This window comes from Manis javanica, chromosome 3, assembly GCF_040802235.1.
Source record: "Manis javanica isolate MJ-LG chromosome 3, MJ_LKY, whole genome shotgun sequence".
Classification (NCBI taxonomy): Eukaryota; Metazoa; Chordata; class Mammalia; order Pholidota; family Manidae; genus Manis; species Manis javanica.
The window spans coordinates 139,624,334-139,646,521 of record NC_133158.1 but is presented as its reverse complement, the minus strand read 5'-3'; the positions used below and the strand labels follow the sequence as shown (position 1 = coordinate 139,646,521).

At 29.4% G+C, this 22,188-nt stretch overlaps 1 protein-coding gene across 1 annotated transcript in view; it reads right to left on the bottom strand.

The window, feature by feature from the left end:
- Positions 1 to 22,188, bottom strand: part of SI (sucrase-isomaltase) — an 84,353-nt gene that overhangs the window by 50,052 nt on the left and 12,113 nt on the right. The window contains exons 9-21 of the mRNA XM_073232134.1: positions 21,269 to 21,381; positions 18,426 to 18,551; positions 17,704 to 17,835; positions 17,498 to 17,617; positions 15,212 to 15,325; positions 11,467 to 11,551; positions 10,413 to 10,530; positions 8,681 to 8,852; positions 5,852 to 5,968; positions 3,118 to 3,272; positions 2,207 to 2,291; positions 1,345 to 1,401; positions 282 to 406 (exon numbers count right to left, since the gene is read on the bottom strand). Of these exons, the coding sequence (XP_073088235.1) occupies positions 282 to 406; positions 1,345 to 1,401; positions 2,207 to 2,291; positions 3,118 to 3,272; positions 5,852 to 5,968; positions 8,681 to 8,852; positions 10,413 to 10,530; positions 11,467 to 11,551; positions 15,212 to 15,325; positions 17,498 to 17,617; positions 17,704 to 17,835; positions 18,426 to 18,551; positions 21,269 to 21,381 (1,519 nt within the window). The remainder of the gene's footprint in view (positions 1 to 281; positions 407 to 1,344; positions 1,402 to 2,206; positions 2,292 to 3,117; positions 3,273 to 5,851; positions 5,969 to 8,680; positions 8,853 to 10,412; positions 10,531 to 11,466; positions 11,552 to 15,211; positions 15,326 to 17,497; positions 17,618 to 17,703; positions 17,836 to 18,425; positions 18,552 to 21,268; positions 21,382 to 22,188) is intronic.

Here is a 22,188-nt window from a genome sequence, read left to right as displayed (position 1 = left end):
AATCAGAATTAACATTATAAATATCTATAGAGAATGTCAATACATTTTTGGCACAGGAAATATATTTCTAATCTAATTATGTCCATTTTTTAATCAAAAAATTAATAATTGCATAATTTGATTCTTCTTTTTATACCATGGTGGTTGTATTTAAGAATTCCCCTCATATGTCAATATCTTCTGGTGAAAAAACTGAATGTTTATCTTTGATGCTTATAAAAATATGAAATAATAAAAATTGAATTATATTTCAGATTTCTGTTAATGATTGTTCATTTTACCTTGCAGTTGTAGTTACAGCAGGTTGTTGAATGGGAAAAATATAACCTCCTCTAAGATGTAATCCTATTTTGTCTCCTGGAAGATACATATTAACACGTTGTTTTCTCCATGGCCTCTTTGCACCCTAATATATGGAAGTTAAGAAAGTTTATTAGCAAAGACTTTAAATGTCATTTCACAAAATTTAAATTTACACATAGAAACAATTTTATTATGAGCAATTCATGTCACTGATATAATACTAATCTGTTGCTTTCTAACTTTAAAAGAAAACTTTTTTCTGGTTTGCAGAACAATGTTGGAAAATAATAAATTAACTTTTAAAAAATTAAAAAATCAATATAAAGAATCCATTTTCAGCTACAATAACTAATAATATTCTTAATTAGCTCTATGTTTTACTCTTTGTTTTAGTTGAATGTTAAGCATGTTTTTAGAAAGGGTTTTAATAAAATATTTAAAAGGATATAAAGTCCTATAATAAAATTCTTTTAAGGATTTTAATAAAATCCTTATAAAAATAAAAATAAAAGATCTGCTTAATAAATACAAGAGATATATAAAATAATGCCTTTTAAAATAATACGTCTCAAAAGGTCTGGGTCAGTTAAAAACAGGTTGTGTTTATGAATTTTGGTATGTTGACTTTTCAAGGTTGAAATGAAAATCTTTCCCAAATATACTGCATAAAAAAAACGTTTAAAATTAGGTCAATATTTGATTCTTCTGGCAATAAGATCAATATGTAAAGTAAGAAAAGTATTAAATAATTACCTCTTTGTAAAATTACAAAAACTTTTATTTCCACAACTTAAGTATGAGTAATATATATTTAAAGGATATAATTTCACACTATGTTCAACAAAACATATACTTGTTCATGTACATAAAATATACAACCTGTACAAATTTTATGTATTATTCAATTTGGAATTATTATTTGTTTATAATAATAACAAATACTGAAAACAGATATGCTGTGTGTTTGGAGTTAAGTTTCTATGTATAGATACTTGACAATATTAACACTTATCAGTCTATTATTATATTAAGGTTACTTACAGTTTCATAATCATACCAAGTAGCATTAGGTATGTATGCACTCACTGTATTTGCTCCCTAAAATAAAGCAAGATAATTTATATATATATATATATATACACACACATATACTTTTTTTTACTACAATACCTCAGAGAAGAGTATCATATCAAATATTGAGTTTTCATAGTCAAGGGAAAAAAACTGTCTTCATAGTATTATACTCTAATATTTCCTAAAAATAATAATTAAGCATATTTTATTAGTTTTAGACAATATCATTAGGTAAAAATATCCCAAAAGCAACACACACACCGGAATCAGGACGAGGGACCAAAAGGAGTTATATTATTGCTGTGTAAGAAAAAACACAAGTAAAAAATGCATGCTTGCATTTGTATTGTTACAATCTACATGGTAATTGTGAATTGTACAAATTCATTTCTGTATATTTTCATGGAAAGATACTTTTATATAAAAGATAAAAAAACAAATATCTCACTTCCACTATTTTTTCAACATCATTATATGATCAGCCAGTTTTCAAATTCTCCCTTATTTACAATTTTGCAAAATTTCAGTGGCTATCTTTGTTTACTTAAATGAGAGTTCATTGTTATTACTACAAGATTTGATTGTGAGTCCCTAAGTAAGGCTTTCTTTTTCAGAGGAAGGCAAATTTTATACAATTTCCCTTTCCTCAGTTATACATTATATATTTATATTTTTATTTTTATAATTTAAAAAGTTTCTTGTACATTTTAGAATTCAATTAGACATCAGGTTAAAACAGTCTACTGAGTAGATGTTTTGTAACTGAGTGTGGATTTGGCTATACAAAGTTCCCTTTAAGCAGTAAATTTATTAAAATTGTGAAACTTACCTGTTTCAAGACAGGGGTAATAAGTAATGACGGTCCCCATAAGAACTGAGTGTCCTCAATCCAGCTATTTGTATCCTCATAAAACCTATGAACAATGATAATGTTTACAATATAAAGATAAATAAGTTTATCCAAATTCCTTGTTTTGTTTAGCTTTCATTTTTTCCCTGGGAATGATATTGGCTTTAATTTTGTTTGTTTGATGTGTCATTTTAATCTATAGTTCTTACATCCTTTTGGTTCATTTGGCACTCAAGGAAGAAGAAAAGAAGGAAGGAAAGAAGAAATAGAAGACAAAAGAAAGGTAGGAAGAAGGGAAGAAATTATTTCATCTGAAACTCAAAAAGATCTATCATGTATGATGAGGTTGCTTATTATCTGTAATTAACAACTAGGCTGTTTAATTCATTTTCTTCTGTAACAGGTTTATAAAGTACCAGAAGCCTTTCATATTCTTTCTTCTTTTTAAATGTTTTCATTATAAATTCCCATTTTGATGTGGATTTGAAAGGGTCTTGCTTTGGTCAAGATATACAGAGACAAGCACGAATTGCTTTTTTATAAATTCTATGCTACAGTAACTCTTGATCTATATTTGGATGATATTTGTAATGTATATATGATATGCCTTCAACACTTCTGCATTTAATCTTACTGATATAATTTCCTTAATATATTCTACATATCTCTTTCTATTCTGTTCATTCAATTCTCACAATACTAGCTTAATCTTGTCCAATTTACCAAATTAATTATATTTATTATCATTTTACAGTTCATCAAATAATTTATGCAAAGATAAAAACAAGCAGCAGAAATCAACATGACATCCGGATTTACTGTCATTAATTTTTCAATATTTATCTGAATATAATTCAAAAGATATTAAAATGATTGAATGTAGTACTCACTCATGAAGAAATGGCCTGACTACTGTTTCTCCAAATTTATGGGCTTTATAAAACAGAGTATAGAGGTGAGGTAATAAGGTATAGCGAATATTCAAATAGTTCCTTGATGAATTAACTAAAAGAGAATTCTGTCCAAAAAATGCTGGATCCTGATGCTTGTGATAAAAAAAGAAATTGAAATACATTGAAATCCAAGTAAAAATTAAAACATAAGCATTTAATCTATTTTTGAAAAGCAAATTGTATATATTTCAGCTTGTTTATAAAAAGCTGAAATTACTTCTATTTCATCATCAAAGTACATGAATATTTCTAGTTTTTATGTTTCTTTTTGGATTTTTTTAATGGAGGTATAATTGATACACAGTATTATATTGTTTTCATACAACACAGTGGTTCAACAGTTACATTATTAAATCCTCATTCCAACTATTTCTGTTATTATATGTCAAAACAGAAAAATGTTACAGAACCATTGGCTATGTTCTTCATGTGCACATGACCAATTTACGATATGATTGAGATTTTTGTGCACCTTCATCCCCTTTATGCTTCCCACCCAGCCAGCCCATCTCCCTCCCCCATGGTATCCACCAGTCACTTCTCAGTGTCTCTGAGTCAAGTGCTGTTTTATTCACTTTTGTTTTTAGATCCAGTAAATAAGTGAAATCTTATGGCATTTGTCTGTCTCTGCCTGGCTTACTTCACTTAGCATAATAGCATAATACCCTTTAGGTCCATCCATGTTATCACATATGGAATAATTTCCTTCTTTTTATGGATGAATAATATTCCATTGTGTATATATACCACATCTTTTTTATCCATTCATCTACTGATGGACACTTTGGTTGCTCCCATATCTTGGCTATTGTAAATAATGTGTCAGTAACCATAGGAGTGCTTATATCTTTTCAAATTGGGGTTTTATTTTCTTTGGGTAAATTCCTAGAAGTACAATTACTGGGTAGTATGGTATTTCAATTTTTAGTTTTTTGATGAACCTCCATACTAGTTTCCACAGTGGCTGAACCAATTTACATTACTTCCAACATTATAGGACGTTTCCCTTTTTTTCCACATCCTCATCAACTCTTGTTTTAATTAAATTTTATTTTGAAGCACACATTTCCCATTTACATACAAACATTAAGAGAAATTAAGAAAACATTTTAACAGAATTTTTCACCTATGCTATTTGTAGTAGATTGAATTATTGGCTTCAATTTTCATGTTCCCTTGTGCCTATAACCTTTGCCCATAACTTTGCACTCCCTACCACTACAGGGACTGACTCATCACTTGACTTGGTGCTTAACTATGTGACATACTCTGGCCAATGGAGTCTTGGTACATGGGACACATTCAAGGAAGGGCTTGAAGTGTGCTTGCCTCAGGACTTTCTGCCTGTGCCTTGCCACTGCCATCAGAAGAATGAGGCCAGGTTTTCTTCTGGCCCACGATACAGGGTATACAGCTGCCTGGCCAGCTTGCAGGCTTATAACTTGAAGGACTCCCTTCCTGCTGAGCCCAAGAGAGATCAGCTGACTCTCTCAGCCAAAGTGCACTGATGTGAGCAAAGCTGCTTAGATGACCTGCTATGGGTAACAAAAGTGAGGGTACCAGCTACTGCTTCCCTGGGTTCACCATCATGTTTACCCTGAAGCCATGTTTCACTGGGGCTGTTTCCAGCTAACCAACGAGCATAGAGGGAAATACTATTTTGGCCTCCTTCCTTGTCTGCATCTTCACTAGAATCAGACCTGAATTGTGATCCAAAGGCTCTCTCCACTTTCTTCTGCTCCTTCATTTTTATCTCTAAAATGTCTAATTCTGTCTTGACATCTGCTTTTTGGAGGACAGAAATGAACAGAGTATAATGTAATTCATATCAGAATCTCCCATGAACACAAATTTCTTGAAAGCACCATTTAGGTAGATTAGGAAGTGACTAATCTCCATTTGATGCCTTATACTTCTCTATCATGTCTCTTCCCAAACTGAGCTCTCAGAGTCAGTCCCTCTTCTCAGACAGAGTTAATGCCCTATGTGTATCAATGTATGAACAGTGAATAATTTCTTAATCAATAATTACTTAACTGGCTTAATGGTTTCACCTAATCCCTTCATTCCCTATGAAAAATATGTCTATGAGAGCATGCAGCATATTGAATTCTCAGGGCTGGTGAAATAGCTCAGTATGTCTATGTACTTCTGTTACCATCATGTTTAAAAAGTTCAGATGCATGTTTAAAAAGTATTAGTTCTGTTTTTTACCAGCCTGTCATTGCAGTTTTACTTACAGAAAAAAGACTCTGACTTCAACATGCTTCACAAGTGTTTTTAATTTCTTGTTTCTTTAATGAAACAAAAACTACAAATTCTTAATAGTGTACTTTTTATGAAAGAACAGTTGCGTTGAACTTACACTGTTAGAATGCAATAAATCCAGATTTATAAAGTTTTGGTTTTAATGTAAAAGATTGTGATTTAACACACTTGCATATGTTTTAGGCTTGAATAAAGAATTTATGTTCTGACTATACTGTATTCTGATTTTCTATTTGACCCTTTCTTATAGATAAAATATTTAGGCCTTGAATAGAGGACTTCTTTTCTTTATGAATTATGCTATGAACTTTAAGGCCATATATTCATTAGATATAAAATTAAGTACATCACTAAAAATAGGATAAAGTTTTATTTTGAAACACAGAGAACAAGTGGCAAGTACCTGATATCCTTCTGCATTATGGTTTCTGGAAAATGGATAAAATGCCCCAAGCTGCATCCATCTTCTGCAAAGTTCTTCCGTGGTTTCAACCACAAATCCACAGATATCTGCTCCAATCTAATAAAATATACATCGATTATTTATAGTGTAAAGATTCTCAAATTTCCACATTTTATGGCTCTACTGATTAATTTGCCATACAAACTTTGTGTTTACCCTCTTCATATACTCTTCCTTAATCTAGTTTATTTTCCATTTTTGCTACAAACTTACCTTTATTTGTATTGTTTTTACACTCTTTCATTGTCTCTATGTATTTTCTTAGCCTTATGTATTTATTTTCTCCTTTGATCTAATCACTGTTGATTCAATGTAAAAGGTAAAATTATATTATTAAAATGTGTTGGTTCTGAATATAAAAGTCATGTTCTAGGATTTAATTTTTCCCATTTATAATATGTTACTGTAGGAATAAAATAGTAAAAAATATTGCCTGGTAAGTACCCATATCAAATTGCATTCCTCTTCCTTTGAGGATCCTCCAGTAAAAAACTACTGTTCTTTATTTAGTATTTACTGTTAATAAGCACTTCTTTATTATGTATCAACTGATTATTTTTTAGGTTTATTGGAAGCTTACACTGATCAAAATTGGTTGTACCCATTTGTAAGCATAGTGACAAAATAGGAAAATTCTCATTGCTCCACCTTCTTAACAATTCCTGACATTTTCAGACTTTTCATTTTTACCACCTATATACGAAATGTATCTCACCAAAATTTTTACTTGTATTTCTCTGTTTACCAGGGAAGTTGAGGCTTCTTAATATTTTTAGTGAATCTAAAAGTGTTTTTAATTCTATTAATTGCCTATTTATATTCTTGGTTAATTTTTCTATTGTTTTTACCTTCTACAGATTTAATAGGCACTTTAAATTGAGTATTAACCATGTATTGGTTATATGAATTAGAAATATCATTTCCAAGTACATAAGTAACTTTTTATTTTTAGCCTTTTAATATAGTCTTTTGATGGACAGTTTTCATTTTTTGTAATCAAATTTACATGTTTCTTTATTTATGCCTCCTATTTTCTGTTTAAGAAATTATCCACTGACTTAATGTCATGAAGTTACCCACTGATATTTTCTTCAAAAATGTTTAAAGTTTATCTTTCACATATGGGTATGTAATCCATCTGGGATTGATTTTTGTGTATGGTATGAGACATAGGCTCACTTTACTTATTTTTTTAAGTGGGCCATCAATTGTCAATATGAATATTTGATACTTTTCTCACTGATCTATAGTGATAGTGGTATCATTTAACATTATTTCCATTAGTACAGGGGCCTGTGTCTTATTTTACCATATTAGTCTATTTGAACATCCACAGTCAAGTATCATTGTGTTATATTACTGTTTTATCTGGCAGGGCAAATCCTTACAGTCTTTTCTACTTCTTTAAATTATAATATGTTTCACATGAAGTTTAGAATAATCTTTATGTGCCCCAAATTCCCTTCAGATAAACGAATATCACTCAATTTTGTTAAAAGCTTAGGAAATATGCTTATTTCAAATATATTAAGCCTTCTTACCCTATGAATGATATATCTTTAGTTATTTAAAATGTTCTCAAAAAAGTCTTACAATTAGTTTCAATATTTATTTATTGTTTATTAATTTGTTGCTATAATAAATAATATCTTGTAAAATACAATGCAACATTGTTTTTTTGCAAAACTTGCCATAAATTAGTCTACTTTCTTTAAATTTTCAGTCACCTTTGTACATTGTTCATTTTTCTCTAGAGACTTGGCTTTCATTACATTAATTTTTTTTTCTTATTTACATTATCTATATCTTTCTTTAGGTTTACCCTGTTTTTCCCTTTTCCATTTCCTTCATTCATTTCACTCATTAATAGTCTTTCTTTGTTCATTTGGTTTTAATCTAGGTATTTAAGCCTATAAGTTTTCCTTTAAATGCTGATTTAACTAATACCCCACAGTTTTGATATGAAGCATAAGTTAATATTCAGTTCTAAGGGGTCTTCCCACCATTTCCATTCAGTTTATATTATTAATTCATGAATCACTTGATCATGTTCTTTTTAATTTCCAAATTCAAGACATGTGTACGTGTGTGTGTATGTGTGTATGTGTGCATATGTATTTTAGCTTTTTTATTTAGTTGGTTTTTGGTTTTGATTTTGTTCAGTGCACGTGATAAGAATAAATGAATCACTATTGTTTCCTATATTTGACATTTATTTTTGTTTGGTAGTGGTCCTTTTTAGTGCTGAATATCAACAGTGCATACTTCTTTTTTTGCTTGATATAAACAGAGACTTACCAGATTTCCTATGTTTGGAATTGCCTAGTATACATTTTCCCTGATTTAAAATTTTCAGTTTCACCATCATTATATTTTACCTTTTAAATAGAGAAAATACCTTTGTTTTTTAGCCTCAACTGACAACCTAGTATTTCAAATATATTTAGACTTTTGACATTTACTTTTATTACCAATATATTTGGATTTTTCCCTACCATCGTATCAGTTGTTTTATTATATAAGACTTCTTTTGCTTGGTTTATGTTGATATTCGCTTCGTGAATTATTTTTATTTAATTAAATTTTGTCATCCTATTTTCCTACTTGAATGGCTTGAATGTTACAGACATCATCCATATTCTTATTTTTCTTCTAACTTTCCTAAGAATAAAGATGGAATATTTCTGACATGTCTTTAATGATTTTAGATATTACAAAATTAAGTGTAATTCACAGCTTTTATAAATCACATTGTATGAAAGTAGTTACCATAGGCATTCCAAACAAACTAAACTCCAGCATCCCTGTGATAGACCATTCCATTTGTTCCCACGAAGCAGTGTTGTCTCCTAACCAATGTGCAGCATGCCTTCCAGATCCAGCAAAAGTTGACCGGGTGAGAATAAAGCTTCTCTTATTAGGAAAAACTGTTTCTAGAGCTCTAAAAATAAAATAAAATTCATAAATAAGATTTATTTAAAAATAATAGTGATATAGGTAAAAATTAGTGAGAATATTTGATATCTTGATCTGGATGATAGTTACGTGAGAGTTTATGAATGTCAAAATTCATCAAACTGTACACTAAAGTTTGGGCATTTTATGTATGTACCTTAATTTTTAGAAAGTCGAGAAGTCAGTGATATTTATAAATTCTAAATTCTTAAGTGCATATGTAATAGTTCCTAGAGCTAAGCCATAATATTTACAACTAGTTTGTCAATCTTTTATACTGATTTTGTACCTAGCTATTTTCTAATTTAAATATATTCTGATCAAACATAGAAAAGGAAATCTAAAGATGATTCACTCTTTGACTTCCTTTACCAAATTAAACAAACATGTGCTTTCTGCATCCATTCAACATTTGTTTTTGAAAGACATTGTTTAAACTCACTGAAATTCCTTTATCAGATAAAATGTAGTTATCTGAATTTGAATCCAGTATACATTTTTGTGGCCCAGGAATGATAACCATGTGTTAATGTCTGCATTTTCAAATATTAGCAAGCAATATTGGGATAAATTTACATATCTGAGAAGGATTTTATTTTGTTTGTTTCCTGAAGTTCACAATCCATAACTACTAGCATTTTCATATCTATTAATACTTGAGTATTATTGACAATTTTTGTTTCGTAAATGAGAAATAATGAGAGAAAGATACAAATGTTTAAATTCAGCATATAAAGTTATCCAAACTTCCCTAGTAAAAATACAATAGTATTCTTAGGTGTCTTCTCTATATTATTACCCTTATAATATTGATATTATATACCCTTCTTCTTTCTAGAATTTATTTATACAGTATGTTTAAAAAGTGAAGTAAACAAACACTATGAAGACAGTGTATAAAAGTTTTGATTTCATGGTAGGAGTTTGGACCAGACAAACATGAGTTTAAATTAAAACTCAATCATATTTTATAATGAGAAAATTAAAAACGTATTGAGGCCAAGGTCTAGGTCATATTGACTATTGCCTTATAGGTCTTTATACAATGGTCAGAAAGTAGTAGGCAATCAAATGACTGTCTGCTTCTTTTGTTTTGTACATGTTCCTTTCTTATATACAGGGAACATATTTCATTAGAAAATTGGGAACTACTACACAGAAAACCAAATTTTAATTGAAACCCTTGTTTTTTAAAAACAGTTAAAGATATTCTCACAGCACCATTCTCCCAGGTCAACTGTGAAGTTCATGCTTAGAACACAATTATTCAGACATAGCAAACTGAATAGAAATTTTGTAGGATATTTTAAATCTACGAATTCAAAATAATCACAGTTTAATCAATATACCTTGTAGTATATGTATAACTAATTTACAAATTTGTGAATATTAGTAAAAAGTGATGTTTTTAATGTCCTAAATTTTAATAGTAAAACATTATCTTTCTTTGCTTTCTTAGTCTTGCTATTTTCCAACTATATTAGTAAATTATCAAATATATTTCTAGATAATAAATATGAAAGAGATTAAGTGAAATTGCACTTACTTCTCTGTGGCTATAGCCATGCTGTATCCATAGAGGCTATGAACATCATACTGTTTTCCCCAGTATTGCACAGCATCCATGCAAATTGTTTTGGAATACATGAGTTTGTCAAGAATATCTTAGAGAAAATACATAAGAACTTTTCCTTAAAAAATACTTTGCCATTTTAAATGTAATCCTTAAATGATATGCTATGTAATACCATACTTCATTTAAAAACGATGAAAGAGGACAATTTAAGCTAAGTCCATTTACTTCTGTTTATTAACCATTAAATTTGCACTTACACTATTGAGTAAGCAAATTACTCAAAATAATTTATTAATTATTTGTTAATAAACAAATCCATAGAATAAAATAGCCTTTAGTAATGAATAAGACATATACACACTGTATTGTATATTGCATAACTATAGGCCTATTTTAAAGTTTTATAGTAGATTAGCTAATTTAAATATAATCTAATTTTACACATGTAGACCTATTACTCAATTACAAAACATTTAAATCTCTGCTTTTCAATTTTTTATTGTGCCTTAATTTGTAGGCTTATATAGGGATACAGTAATTATCATCTTTCTTTATATATCCTTAGAGCAATCTACTCCTCTAAGAGCACACCTTTTTCTATAGCTAAATTTGTTCACTAACTTTAAATGTTAGGAAACATCTTTTAGAATATGTGAGATATGATTATTCATATTAGGTACATTTTAATAACTGCGCAGAGTTATAACAGAGTGCTCATGGAAAAAATTTGATCACTTAAATTATGATAGCAAAACAACTTTTGTTTATTTTCATTCATTATTTAAACATGGGCAGTTTAATAGTGGTAAAGATAAATCAATATCCTATACGTAGATTGGAAATCAAGTTCCTTTTCTTATGCATCAATATTTTAGCCAAAGTTAAAACAAACAAAAAACACAGTGATTTCAGTGTTGTAAAATTAGAACAAAGTTTGCAATGTAGAAATATATGTTGGAATTTATCCTTCAACAAGGAAAATTATTCTCAGTTAATGGTAAGTAGATAACCAAATGAAATTTACCAGGAGTGTAAGGTGGATAGTTCAGTTTGTTGTCACTGCATCCTTTCTGTGAACCTTGTACAAAACTGGAAACTTCATTCATATCCTAAATGGATATAAAAATGAAAAGTGGCACATTTTAAGTAATTCTAAGCCATATTAACAGAACTCTTTAGTTGTTTACAATATTTTATCTAAGGCAGCCATGATATTCTTTTACTCCTATGTTTACCTGCCTAAAATGAAACTTGCTTAACTATGCTTTCTACTTGGTTTTCCCTCCAGGTATGGACAAGTCATTGTACTGAGAAAAATTATATGATTTTCTCTTGCATAAATGTATATGCCAGGTATCTTAAATGGGATTCAGGGATTATATACAACCACAATGTGCTTAATTTACCTAGTTTTAAACATACATATAAAATATTAATCACATTATACATATTAAGCAATTCTTTTCTAAATAGTTATATCAATCTTCTCATTGTAAGCCTATCACTGTACACTTTTCTGTCATATTTCATTTACTCAACATAGTTTGTTCATTTCAGCTGGCATTTATCTTGTTTCTGTGATGGGCACTGCCAGCAGCTAGGCACAGCCTTCTTTACCTAGCCCACCACTCCTATATTTCCATGAAAGAATGAAAGTGAGAAAAGCAAGTAGCTGTTTACTGTTCTAATGAAAATATTTATGACCTTACTGAATCCCTAGAAGAGTCTCAGGGAACCCTAGGGCTGCTGGACCACATTATGAGAAAAGGCAACCTAAATATCTCCGGAAACAGAGTTGTGGGGTATTGTATTTACAGACTTTTATGCCTTATAAAATTAGGCACCAATCTTGTCTTGCCACTTACTAGATCTATGACCATAGCCAGTTAATTAAAGTCTTTGGGTTAAAAAAAAGTAGTGTATATAAAATTATATGTCACTCTACACATGCTCAAGATGTGTATTTTTCTCCTGTTCATTGCACTGATAGACTTCCACACATTTTGGGGCTTTATTTCCCACATCTCTATATGTTGCCTTTGCTGTCACAAAGGTATCACACTCAGTCAAGTTCCTTGTTAATTTTGTTTTCCACAAAAGTATATTTTCTTTATTCTCTTCCCTCTTCCCTCCATGTCACACTTAGATGGAATTAATGGGAGATATTTAAGGATGCTCATGGGAGGAAAAGACCAAATTTCTCCCTGTTGCATAGATTTTAAAAAACGTTTACATTTCTCAAACTTTTTTAATAGCCATAAATAAGGAAAAGTGTGTAATTATTCTAAATAAAGTATACATTGGGTTTATTTTATTGAGATTCCCTGGATATTATATTCAATTTTGTTTTCCTATGCCCAGGAATATTAATGCAAAGGAACATTTTGCATTAACAGTTACACAGCCAACAATTTTAGATAAACCTATGTAATTTTTCTTCATGAATCCATCAATTAAATTCAAAATAACTTCAATTGCCAAAATTCACATTGAGGACAGAATTGAATTATTTTAAATTTTAAGTCTTTTTCTAGACTATGTTAACACCTCCTGCATATAATATTCAATGAAGAAATGCAAGGGCAATACATTTAGCTATGGAATTAGTGTTGGTCTATTTGAATTACATATTTGCAAACATGAAATAAAATTCACAAGACCCTCCAGCATTCACTCAAAATATACATTATTTATGTAATTTAAGAATAAACATGATTTTTAAAGAAAAACAGTATTTGATTTCATGTGAAAGAATAGATTAAAAACATTTAGAAGTTTTATCATGCACCCATGTACATGATTAAATCAGATGTAATATTTTTCACTGGTTCACAATATTAGGGAAAAGAGTCTTCTGTACTCAAGAAGATAAATTATTAACCTTCTAAAGGAAAAAAAAACATAACACTTTAACATGATTTTAATCATATTTTATAATAAGTACAGCATTTGCTATTTATCATTTATTGAAATATCTTGTTTCATTGGTAAGATAGGTTAGAGTTACTACACACAATTTAATAGAAATTATTTGTATTTTTATGTATTTTGTATATCTGCCCTCTTGGAAATTATTTTTCACTAACTTAACCAAATAATTTAAGTAATGCTACCTTTCCCTAATGCCATGTAAAAATAAATTTGATTAGCACATACATTTTACAATCAGTAGATTCAAAGCACCGTAAATGATGGGGCAAAGATCTCAGTGGATTTATAGTAACTAGTGTACCTAGAGATATTTAAGTCACGTTCAAATCATCTGAAGTCAAGCAATGGCTATTTCTAGGAATTGTCAATACTGTTTATAGAGAGATTTCTGAATGTTCTTTTCTTAAGATCCATTGAAAATTGTGTAGAAAAAAAAATCTAGTGTTTTTTATAATTTCATATTTAAAGTAAATCTAAATTTAAATAGCCCCATTTTTCTCATATTTTTTAAATAATTCAATTTTTATAGGAACTATATAAAATGTGGAGAGAATATAACCAAATGAGCCCTCAGTTATTTCGATATGGAATGTGTTTGGATATTTCTTCTCAATGCATTTTAAGTTTCCTAATACTATACTTTAAATTATTAGACTTCTTTACAAAAGAATGCTGCTTATTAGATTTTAAGAATGAAATAAATGTAAGCAACATGACTACAAAGAGACACCTATTTGTTCAGAAAGTGGAAATGGTCTTTGAATTTTAAAATATTAACTAATGCTTTTATTTTGAAAGCACAGTTTTGATCTTAATTATACCAAATGCAGTAGGCTCTTATTTCTTAATTATTAAATTATCTCAAGAGTGATGCAGAAAAAGAGAATTCAAGTGCATTATATGTTTATATGCAACAATCTATTTTTCAAACTAATGTACTTTTCTAAAGTGATTTTGACATTTAAACTTAAAATTCAAAAACAGCATGGAATCTATATTAGAAATCTATTAAATTATAAAACTATTTTTAAATTTGACATAAAAATAAAAATTTGTCAGTTAAATAACAACACTACTTTTTACTGTATATCCATGCCATCAGAAAAATAATCTGAAGAAAGTGAAACAATTAAAGAAACAATTTAGCAGTAGGATTTGGCAATAATTCAAATACAAATAAAAGCTGGAATTATTCATATAGTAATTCAATGTATAAGCTGTATATCCACAACTTATACACTCTATGTGTTACTTCAGTGATATTAAATGTCCTTTGGAAGCTTATATGGATTATTAGTTGTGCATGTGTTTAAGCATCTGTATTATATCAGAACAACTCTTTTTCAGATGCTCTTCTTTCTCCCCTTCCCTCCCTTTCTTTGGATGGATCAGATATTTCAGCCTTCAATGGATGTAGGAAATGGATCTCTTCCTATAGCACGACCAAATTCTCTTTCACTATTTCTAAAGTGTCATTTATACTTGTAATTCTACTCTAATGGAGTCTAATTCTTTCCTAGCAAGAAAAAATAAAGAAACTTTTAATTTATATTAAGTAATTATTTGTCAAAGAAGAGATACCTTTGTGACATACATTAAATTTATTCTATAAAATGTATTATTGGAGAAGAAAAATCTCAGTTTTAAGTTTTTAGTTTGTATTCTAACTCATGAACATGACAAGTATAATATTTATACATCTAGAGAAGTATTTTAAAAGCTTTTAACTTTGTGTTTGACACAACACAAAACATATCTTGTCAGACTTAATAATTATTTTATAGAAAAATAATTCTATGTTCATTGTCCAGTATCACTGGCTTAAAATAGGTACTTACAATCCAAAGTCCATCATATTGCAGTTGTTTATGGAAAATGCTGCATTCATTTGCCCACCAATCTATGCAGTTTGGATTTGTGAAATCAGGGTATACTGTTGGTCCTGGCCATACCTGGAAGTATAGATCATTCACATACACGCATACATAAATAAAAAAGATAAATAAATAAATAAGGATTCAATCTAATTGAATGAAGAATAGTAAAAAAAATATTATAGTTATAATTTTGTATTTCTTGAGGTATATGTGATCGATTCACCATCTATGTTTACAATAATCTCAGTCCTAATTTAAAGTAAAGGGCAAGTATGTTAATGAAGCATTTAGAAAGGAAAAAATATAAGAACATGGTATAAGGCTGCTATTTACACTGTAACTAAATTTATCTCCTAGCATTTTAATAGGTTAGGTTGCAAAACAAAGGAAAACTATTTTTTGATAGTTTGATATCTATCTTTGGTGGTAGATAGAAATTGCCTGATAAAATAACTTACTTTCATTCATTAAACATTACTTCATTCCCGAAAACATTTGCTTTAAAAAATATATAAGTAAAAAGCTTCTTGTCACAAGAAGAAAACAAATCCTACCATTTGCAACAACACGGAAGGGGCTAGAGGGTATAAATAAGCCAGGCAGAGAAAGACAAACACCAAATGATTTCACTCATATGTGGAGTATAGGAACAAAAAAAGACTGAAGGAACAAAACAGCAGCAGAATCACAAAACCTAAGAATGGACTAACAGTTACCAAAGGGAAAGGGACTGGGGAGAATGGGAGGGAAGAGAGGGATAAGGGTGGGGAAAAAGAAAGGAGGTATTACGATTAGCACGTATAATGTCAGGGGGTCATGGAGAGGGCTGTGCAACACAGAGAAGACAAGTAGTGATTCTACAGCATCTTACTACACTGATGGACAGTGACTGTAATGGGGTTTGTGGGGGGGACTTGGTGAAGGGGGGACCCTAGTCATATAATTGTAGATTAATGACAACAAAATCTTTAAAAAAAGTTTCTTGTATACATATTTTTTTAACAAAAATAAATATGACACATATGCTGGGCCCTCTTCCAAGCATTTTAAATTGTTTGAATCTTTACTAAAATTTTAGGAGATAGGAACTTAATTTCATCACTTTTACAGAAGTGGTAGGTACTATAAATAAACCCATTTTACAGAGGAGAGAATTGATGAACAAAGTTACGTGAGTTACTGAAGGCCACACAACTAATGAGTGCCGCAGAAAGAATTCCAACCTGGGCAATACCTGAATTCATGCTTTAAAATACACTGTACATCTATGCTGTTTATGTTTTATGCCTCTTTAAATTATTTTACTTATTATTTAAAATAACGATGTTAGGCAAGATGAATTCAATTTCAGATAGGTGGGTGAAATAATACTGTTTTATACCCAAATTATACATACTGACTATATGATCTCTCCACATCCAACAGAACAGATATTAACAAACTGTATTGTATGAGAGTAAGTATAGGGTTGTTGTGAGGAAGTTCTGTTTTTGTTTCCTTATGGAGCTCATAATCATTTGAAGAAGCATTTCAAACAGAAATTTTAACTTTCATGAATATGATAAAAGATGGTAGTTAGAATATTCATTATTCTAAATAATGCCAAAATAAACATGTTTTTATAAATGATATATTTATAAACTTCTCCTATTTCTTTTGATTAAATTATAAAAATGGAATTATTAAGTCAGTGTATCTAGACATGGTTTTTGATATGTTTTACAAAGTTGTCTCTGAAAAAATATCTAGATTGGTTAAAAATTATGCATTTGGAAGCTAGTCAGCTTTCTGACTCTGCTCCTTATTAGCTCTATGATATTAGAAAAGTTACCTCACCTCTCTCAAATTCACTTTTTTTCACCTGTAGAGTAAGAATTTAATCATAGCTATTTCATTGTTTTATTGTTAGGATTAAATGTGCAAAATAAAACTTAATACTTGGCAGAAAATAATCAATTTATATATGCAATTATTTGACATCGACATCAAATTATCAGAATTTTTAAATAATTTTAATTATATTTGTTAGCTTTAGTTGTGTATATAACATTGAAAATTATGTCTTCTTAAAATAACTGTTTTATTAGAACTATTGGAATATTTCTAAAATTTCTCCATGCAATCAAAATATCAAATCCAGATTTGAAAACAAATATACACAAATGTACACACACACCTATACAAAAACTTTATTGTTGCACAATAGAAAACCTGAGCAACACAACTTTAATGAATATCATAATTTACCTCTCCAATAATTGGTGTAGTCCCATCTGACTCATTTACCCACACATGTTGTGCATTTCCCCTCTCATAGGATTCATATGCTGTTCCACTAGTACGTTTATTTATGGAAATTGCAGGGTCCTAATAATAGAAAGAAAAAATTGAAGAAAATTAACTTTCAATGATATAAACACTAAAAATATATTAATATTATAATCAGTCATTACCAAAAGGATGACATATTTCTGTCCATGATCATGCAAATCTTGAACAAATTCAGGGAGCCCTTGATATGCAACATCATCATAAGTGAAGTCCTTTTTTTCTTCCATATAGTCAACATCGGTGATCTGTGTATCCTGAAAATTAACAGAGTACATTTCAATAAACAGTACTGAAAAAACTTTCCAATCACTTCAATCTTTAAGTTCAATGAATGTATATACAAATATAATTAAGAAGTAAATGAACTTATGTCCCCTTTATTTCACTAAAGATGCAGTGATTCTGTTTATAAAACTAGTTTTTCCAATTCTTAAGTACAAAAGCATTAAATGATTATATATGCATAATATATCTACACAATGAATCCCATACACATTACCTACACATTGCATAAAATACATTTTTATAAAATTTAAAAGTCCATACGCTTCAAAAAATAGTCTGTTAGAAAAATTAAATTAAAAACAAATGATTTTTTTCACAGTTAAATATGTATTCTGTTCTAGTATGACTCAATCATTTCTCAAAATTTTAGACAGAATTGGGTATTACGTACGGAAATAAAATAAAATTCACTTTGTCATTAAAAAACAGTTTAATAATCCTTATATAGGTAAGATATGGACATAGATATAGATGATAACCCAGATAATTTCCTAATTGTTTTATTATATGGTAATATTTAAGTTGTTACATAGTCCCACAAACACTTCATCCCACTTACAAATGGTATGCCAGCTTCCCGATTTCTTTTTACCACTTCTTTCACTACATCAAGTGTCTTATAATTCCAGCGACTCAGTTGGAATCCAAGACTCCAATATGGGGGCATTGCTGGTCGTCCAATGAGCTTGAAGTAAACGGATATTTAATTAGTTGCAATAAAGAGCATTAGATACTAATACTAAATATGCTTCTTATGCTGTTATATCTCTAGCATTCATATAGCTAACTTAAAATTAAACTTCATATTTAAAACATTTAGTGTTACCCATATTTTGAAATGTGTCCTGTATATTCTGTTAGAATTTCATTATGAGACACTTAACCAGTTAATGTTTTGTCACTCACTTTTATTTATTTTGTGTTAAAAATTAGAAAATTAACACTTAAAAAACTAGCATTTGTATAGGTATATTTTGCCTAGCATGATAGATTAAAAAGAATAGGATAGCATCAAAGAGATAAAAGAAAAAGGAAATTGTTCTACCACGCTCCCACTTACCATAGCAAGAAAATGAATGAATAAATGATCATCTATAAGAAAAAAGATGTTTTAAAGTATGCAATTACTATTCCCTTACACTTTGGCACTTATTTTTCTCCTGTTTTTCAAAACTATTAATAAAATATATGTTATACAAGGCTTTCACCTGTTTTTTTCATAAGGTAATTATCTCATTCACCTACAGACTTTGACTTCTTCCCTTCTTACGGGTGCCAATAGAACCTCCTATTTCCACTCCCTCAGTGGCCCAAGAAGGCTCAGTGCATAACCATAACAGATTTTTAATGTCTCATTACAACAAACAAAGGGCATGCTTTTTCACATAATTGATAGTCAATTATTTTTATTAAGGTATCATTGATATACACTCTTATGAAGGTTTCACAAGAATAACTGCGGTTATTACATTCACCCTTATTAGTCAATTTTTTTCACCAAAAACCAAGTATTATGTTACATTAAGACAAATAACTTTATTTGGTATGACGGCTTTTCTTTGGTTTAGCCATATATACATATTTTGGATCTGTGATTTCTCTGTCATCTAAAAAGCTACTATGTTGATTTTTGTTTAATTACTCACGTTGAGCTATTATATTCAATTTAAGCATTGAATTTATTTTTAATATAACTTGGTATCAAATAAAACACTAAAAATATCAGTACTTTAAACTATTCAAAAACATCATGAATTTTCTTTTAAGATTTAGATGTGGTATTTCTGTGTATGTGTAACATATATATATATATATGTGACATAACTTATTTTTCACAAAACTATATAAAATATATTAATAGTATGCTATATATATTTATATATCATTTATCTTATACTTTATATATATTCATTGTCTTTAAAACTTATAAAAACTATTTGGCCACTCAAATGAATTGTTTTAAATTTTTACATATGAGACCACTAATAGATTACCTAATACAGGAAGGAATTTGTTTTTCTTCAAATAAAAATAAAGTTTCTTTTGCTTACTCTCTACATAATTTGACTCTTGTTCAAGCACAGTAGTGATTAACAGTGTTATATTCTACATTCTACATGTTTTATTACTTAATCTTTTATTACTTAAATTCAAGCCTCTGCAAGTCTACCCATAAAATGATATAAACAAGTACATTACTACGTGTATGATGCATTCACATGTCAAATGTGATTCAAACTTAACCGCTGATGACCACAGACTTTACTCAGCAAGTAACCGACAACTATCACAAGTAATATTTCACTTTCACAAATCAAATGTCAAATCATTTAAAAAAAATGTGCTGTCCCATTTAGATGGTGTGATACCCATACACAAAGTCTGTATATGGCCATCCTAGCATCCTAATTATGATTTCATGTTACAGAAAATTTAAATTTGTGTGCTTTTCTGAAATTCACATTTATGAATGGCAATTTGGGAACTGTAGACACTAAAAATTATTCAATTGTATCAAAGCCTAGCTACTCTCATTTTGGATTTTTGCTTCCTAATTAAAGTTTTTATAGTAATTACTTCTCCTTTGAGATCATTTTAGGAAGTAGAAACTATATGTCAAAAGATTTATCAATAAAACAAGATTTTAAAAATAGGCATGATCTTTAAATCTTACACCAATAAAAATAATGTACTTTTCCCATGATAACACAAAGAATTATACATGAAACAGTCATAGGAGAACAATTATATGGAATAAAGTTTTAGAAGCAGGCTCAGGGCATGCTCTGGAGTCTTTACCTCTCTAAGGTCCATCCTGAACTCAGGTACATTAGGATTTTGTTTAATAGGTAAGCAGAAGCTGCTTAGACACTAACCTTAAGATGTAAGACTGACTATGTTTCAATATTTGCCCTTTTAAGCCTCAGTGTCAGAGCCAATTTTCCTGGAATTTACCTATTATATGTCAACAAGGTCCATTAGCTTTTCTCATAACTCGGTTAACTCTAGCATATTTATCAAAGGAATACATGGCCTGTACTTCCATTGCCTATCCTCAGTCTTGATTAAGACACTTCCTTTTACATTTTCCCACCAAAGTAGGTCATGAACAAGTAAAGATTTAATATGTAATGTTTCAATGAAATCTAACCCCTGAGCTCAGCAGCCTAGAAGAAATGATTTGATATCAGAAATATAGAAATTTAAATATACATAGGCTACATTGTATAGTTAAAACAAAAATAGAAACTACCTAACTCATGTCTTAAAAATGGTAAAATTTGAAAATACATTTAGTGAAGAGGCGCCAGATATCACAAATAAAATTACTTAAGCATGTAGACATGCTAGATGAAAGCAAATATGGTAGAAAGAATTTAATAAAATAAACATCAATCATACCTCTTGATACTGTTGAACTACTTGTTCTGGTGTATCTCCTAGAAAGATGTAAAAGTCCAGAATGCCACCTATAACTCTATAAGTTACTATCGGAGTAGGCTGGATAAAAACCTCTACAAAATAAAAATTGGAAAAGCATATGCAAATTATAAAAAGGGAGGTACATAATGATAAAGTAATTGCAGTGTCCACTTAAAATACTTCAGATTAACCGCATATTTTTTACAGTTTTTAAAAAATTATAAGAAAATAAGATACTGAATATACAAAGAATAGAAGAGAGAAGTAGAATGCCAAATGTGTATGAGGTTTATGATAAGATATCTCAGGTGTATATTTTTACAGATATTGGCAAAAGCACCCTTAGGAACCACACAGCAAGAGACAGATACTCAGTTCTTTTTCAACAAGAAGATTTCACTCTGAAATTTCATTTCAATTAGTTATTTCAGTTGAAGATTTTCTGAAAGATCATATTATGGCATGTTAATTTCTAAGATAAATACACAGAGGTTTTCAGTTTTTCTATATGTAAGACATAATAATTGCCTGGATCACTATACTGCCTTTGCTAGAATATTAATTTTTGTAGCTTTTTAATATCAATATTTACTTCCTAAATATAGGTATTTGACTAACAACATTAAAAAAATGATAAATTACTTGAATTATGATAAACTAAAAATTTTTCCTTCTTTCTATCCTTTTACAGACCTTTCTCCTTTTTATTTATAGTGACATGTAAATTAACAAATGAAGCTGAATGAATGGGAACATTAATTTATATGAATGTGTTTCCATGATGCTCTGAAGGGAAAAGAAAGTGCCTGAATATCAAAATACAGCATACTCTTGCCAAAAATAGAAGCACTAATATGCAAAACTTTGTCTCACTAACAACAAAACTTGCTTATAATAAT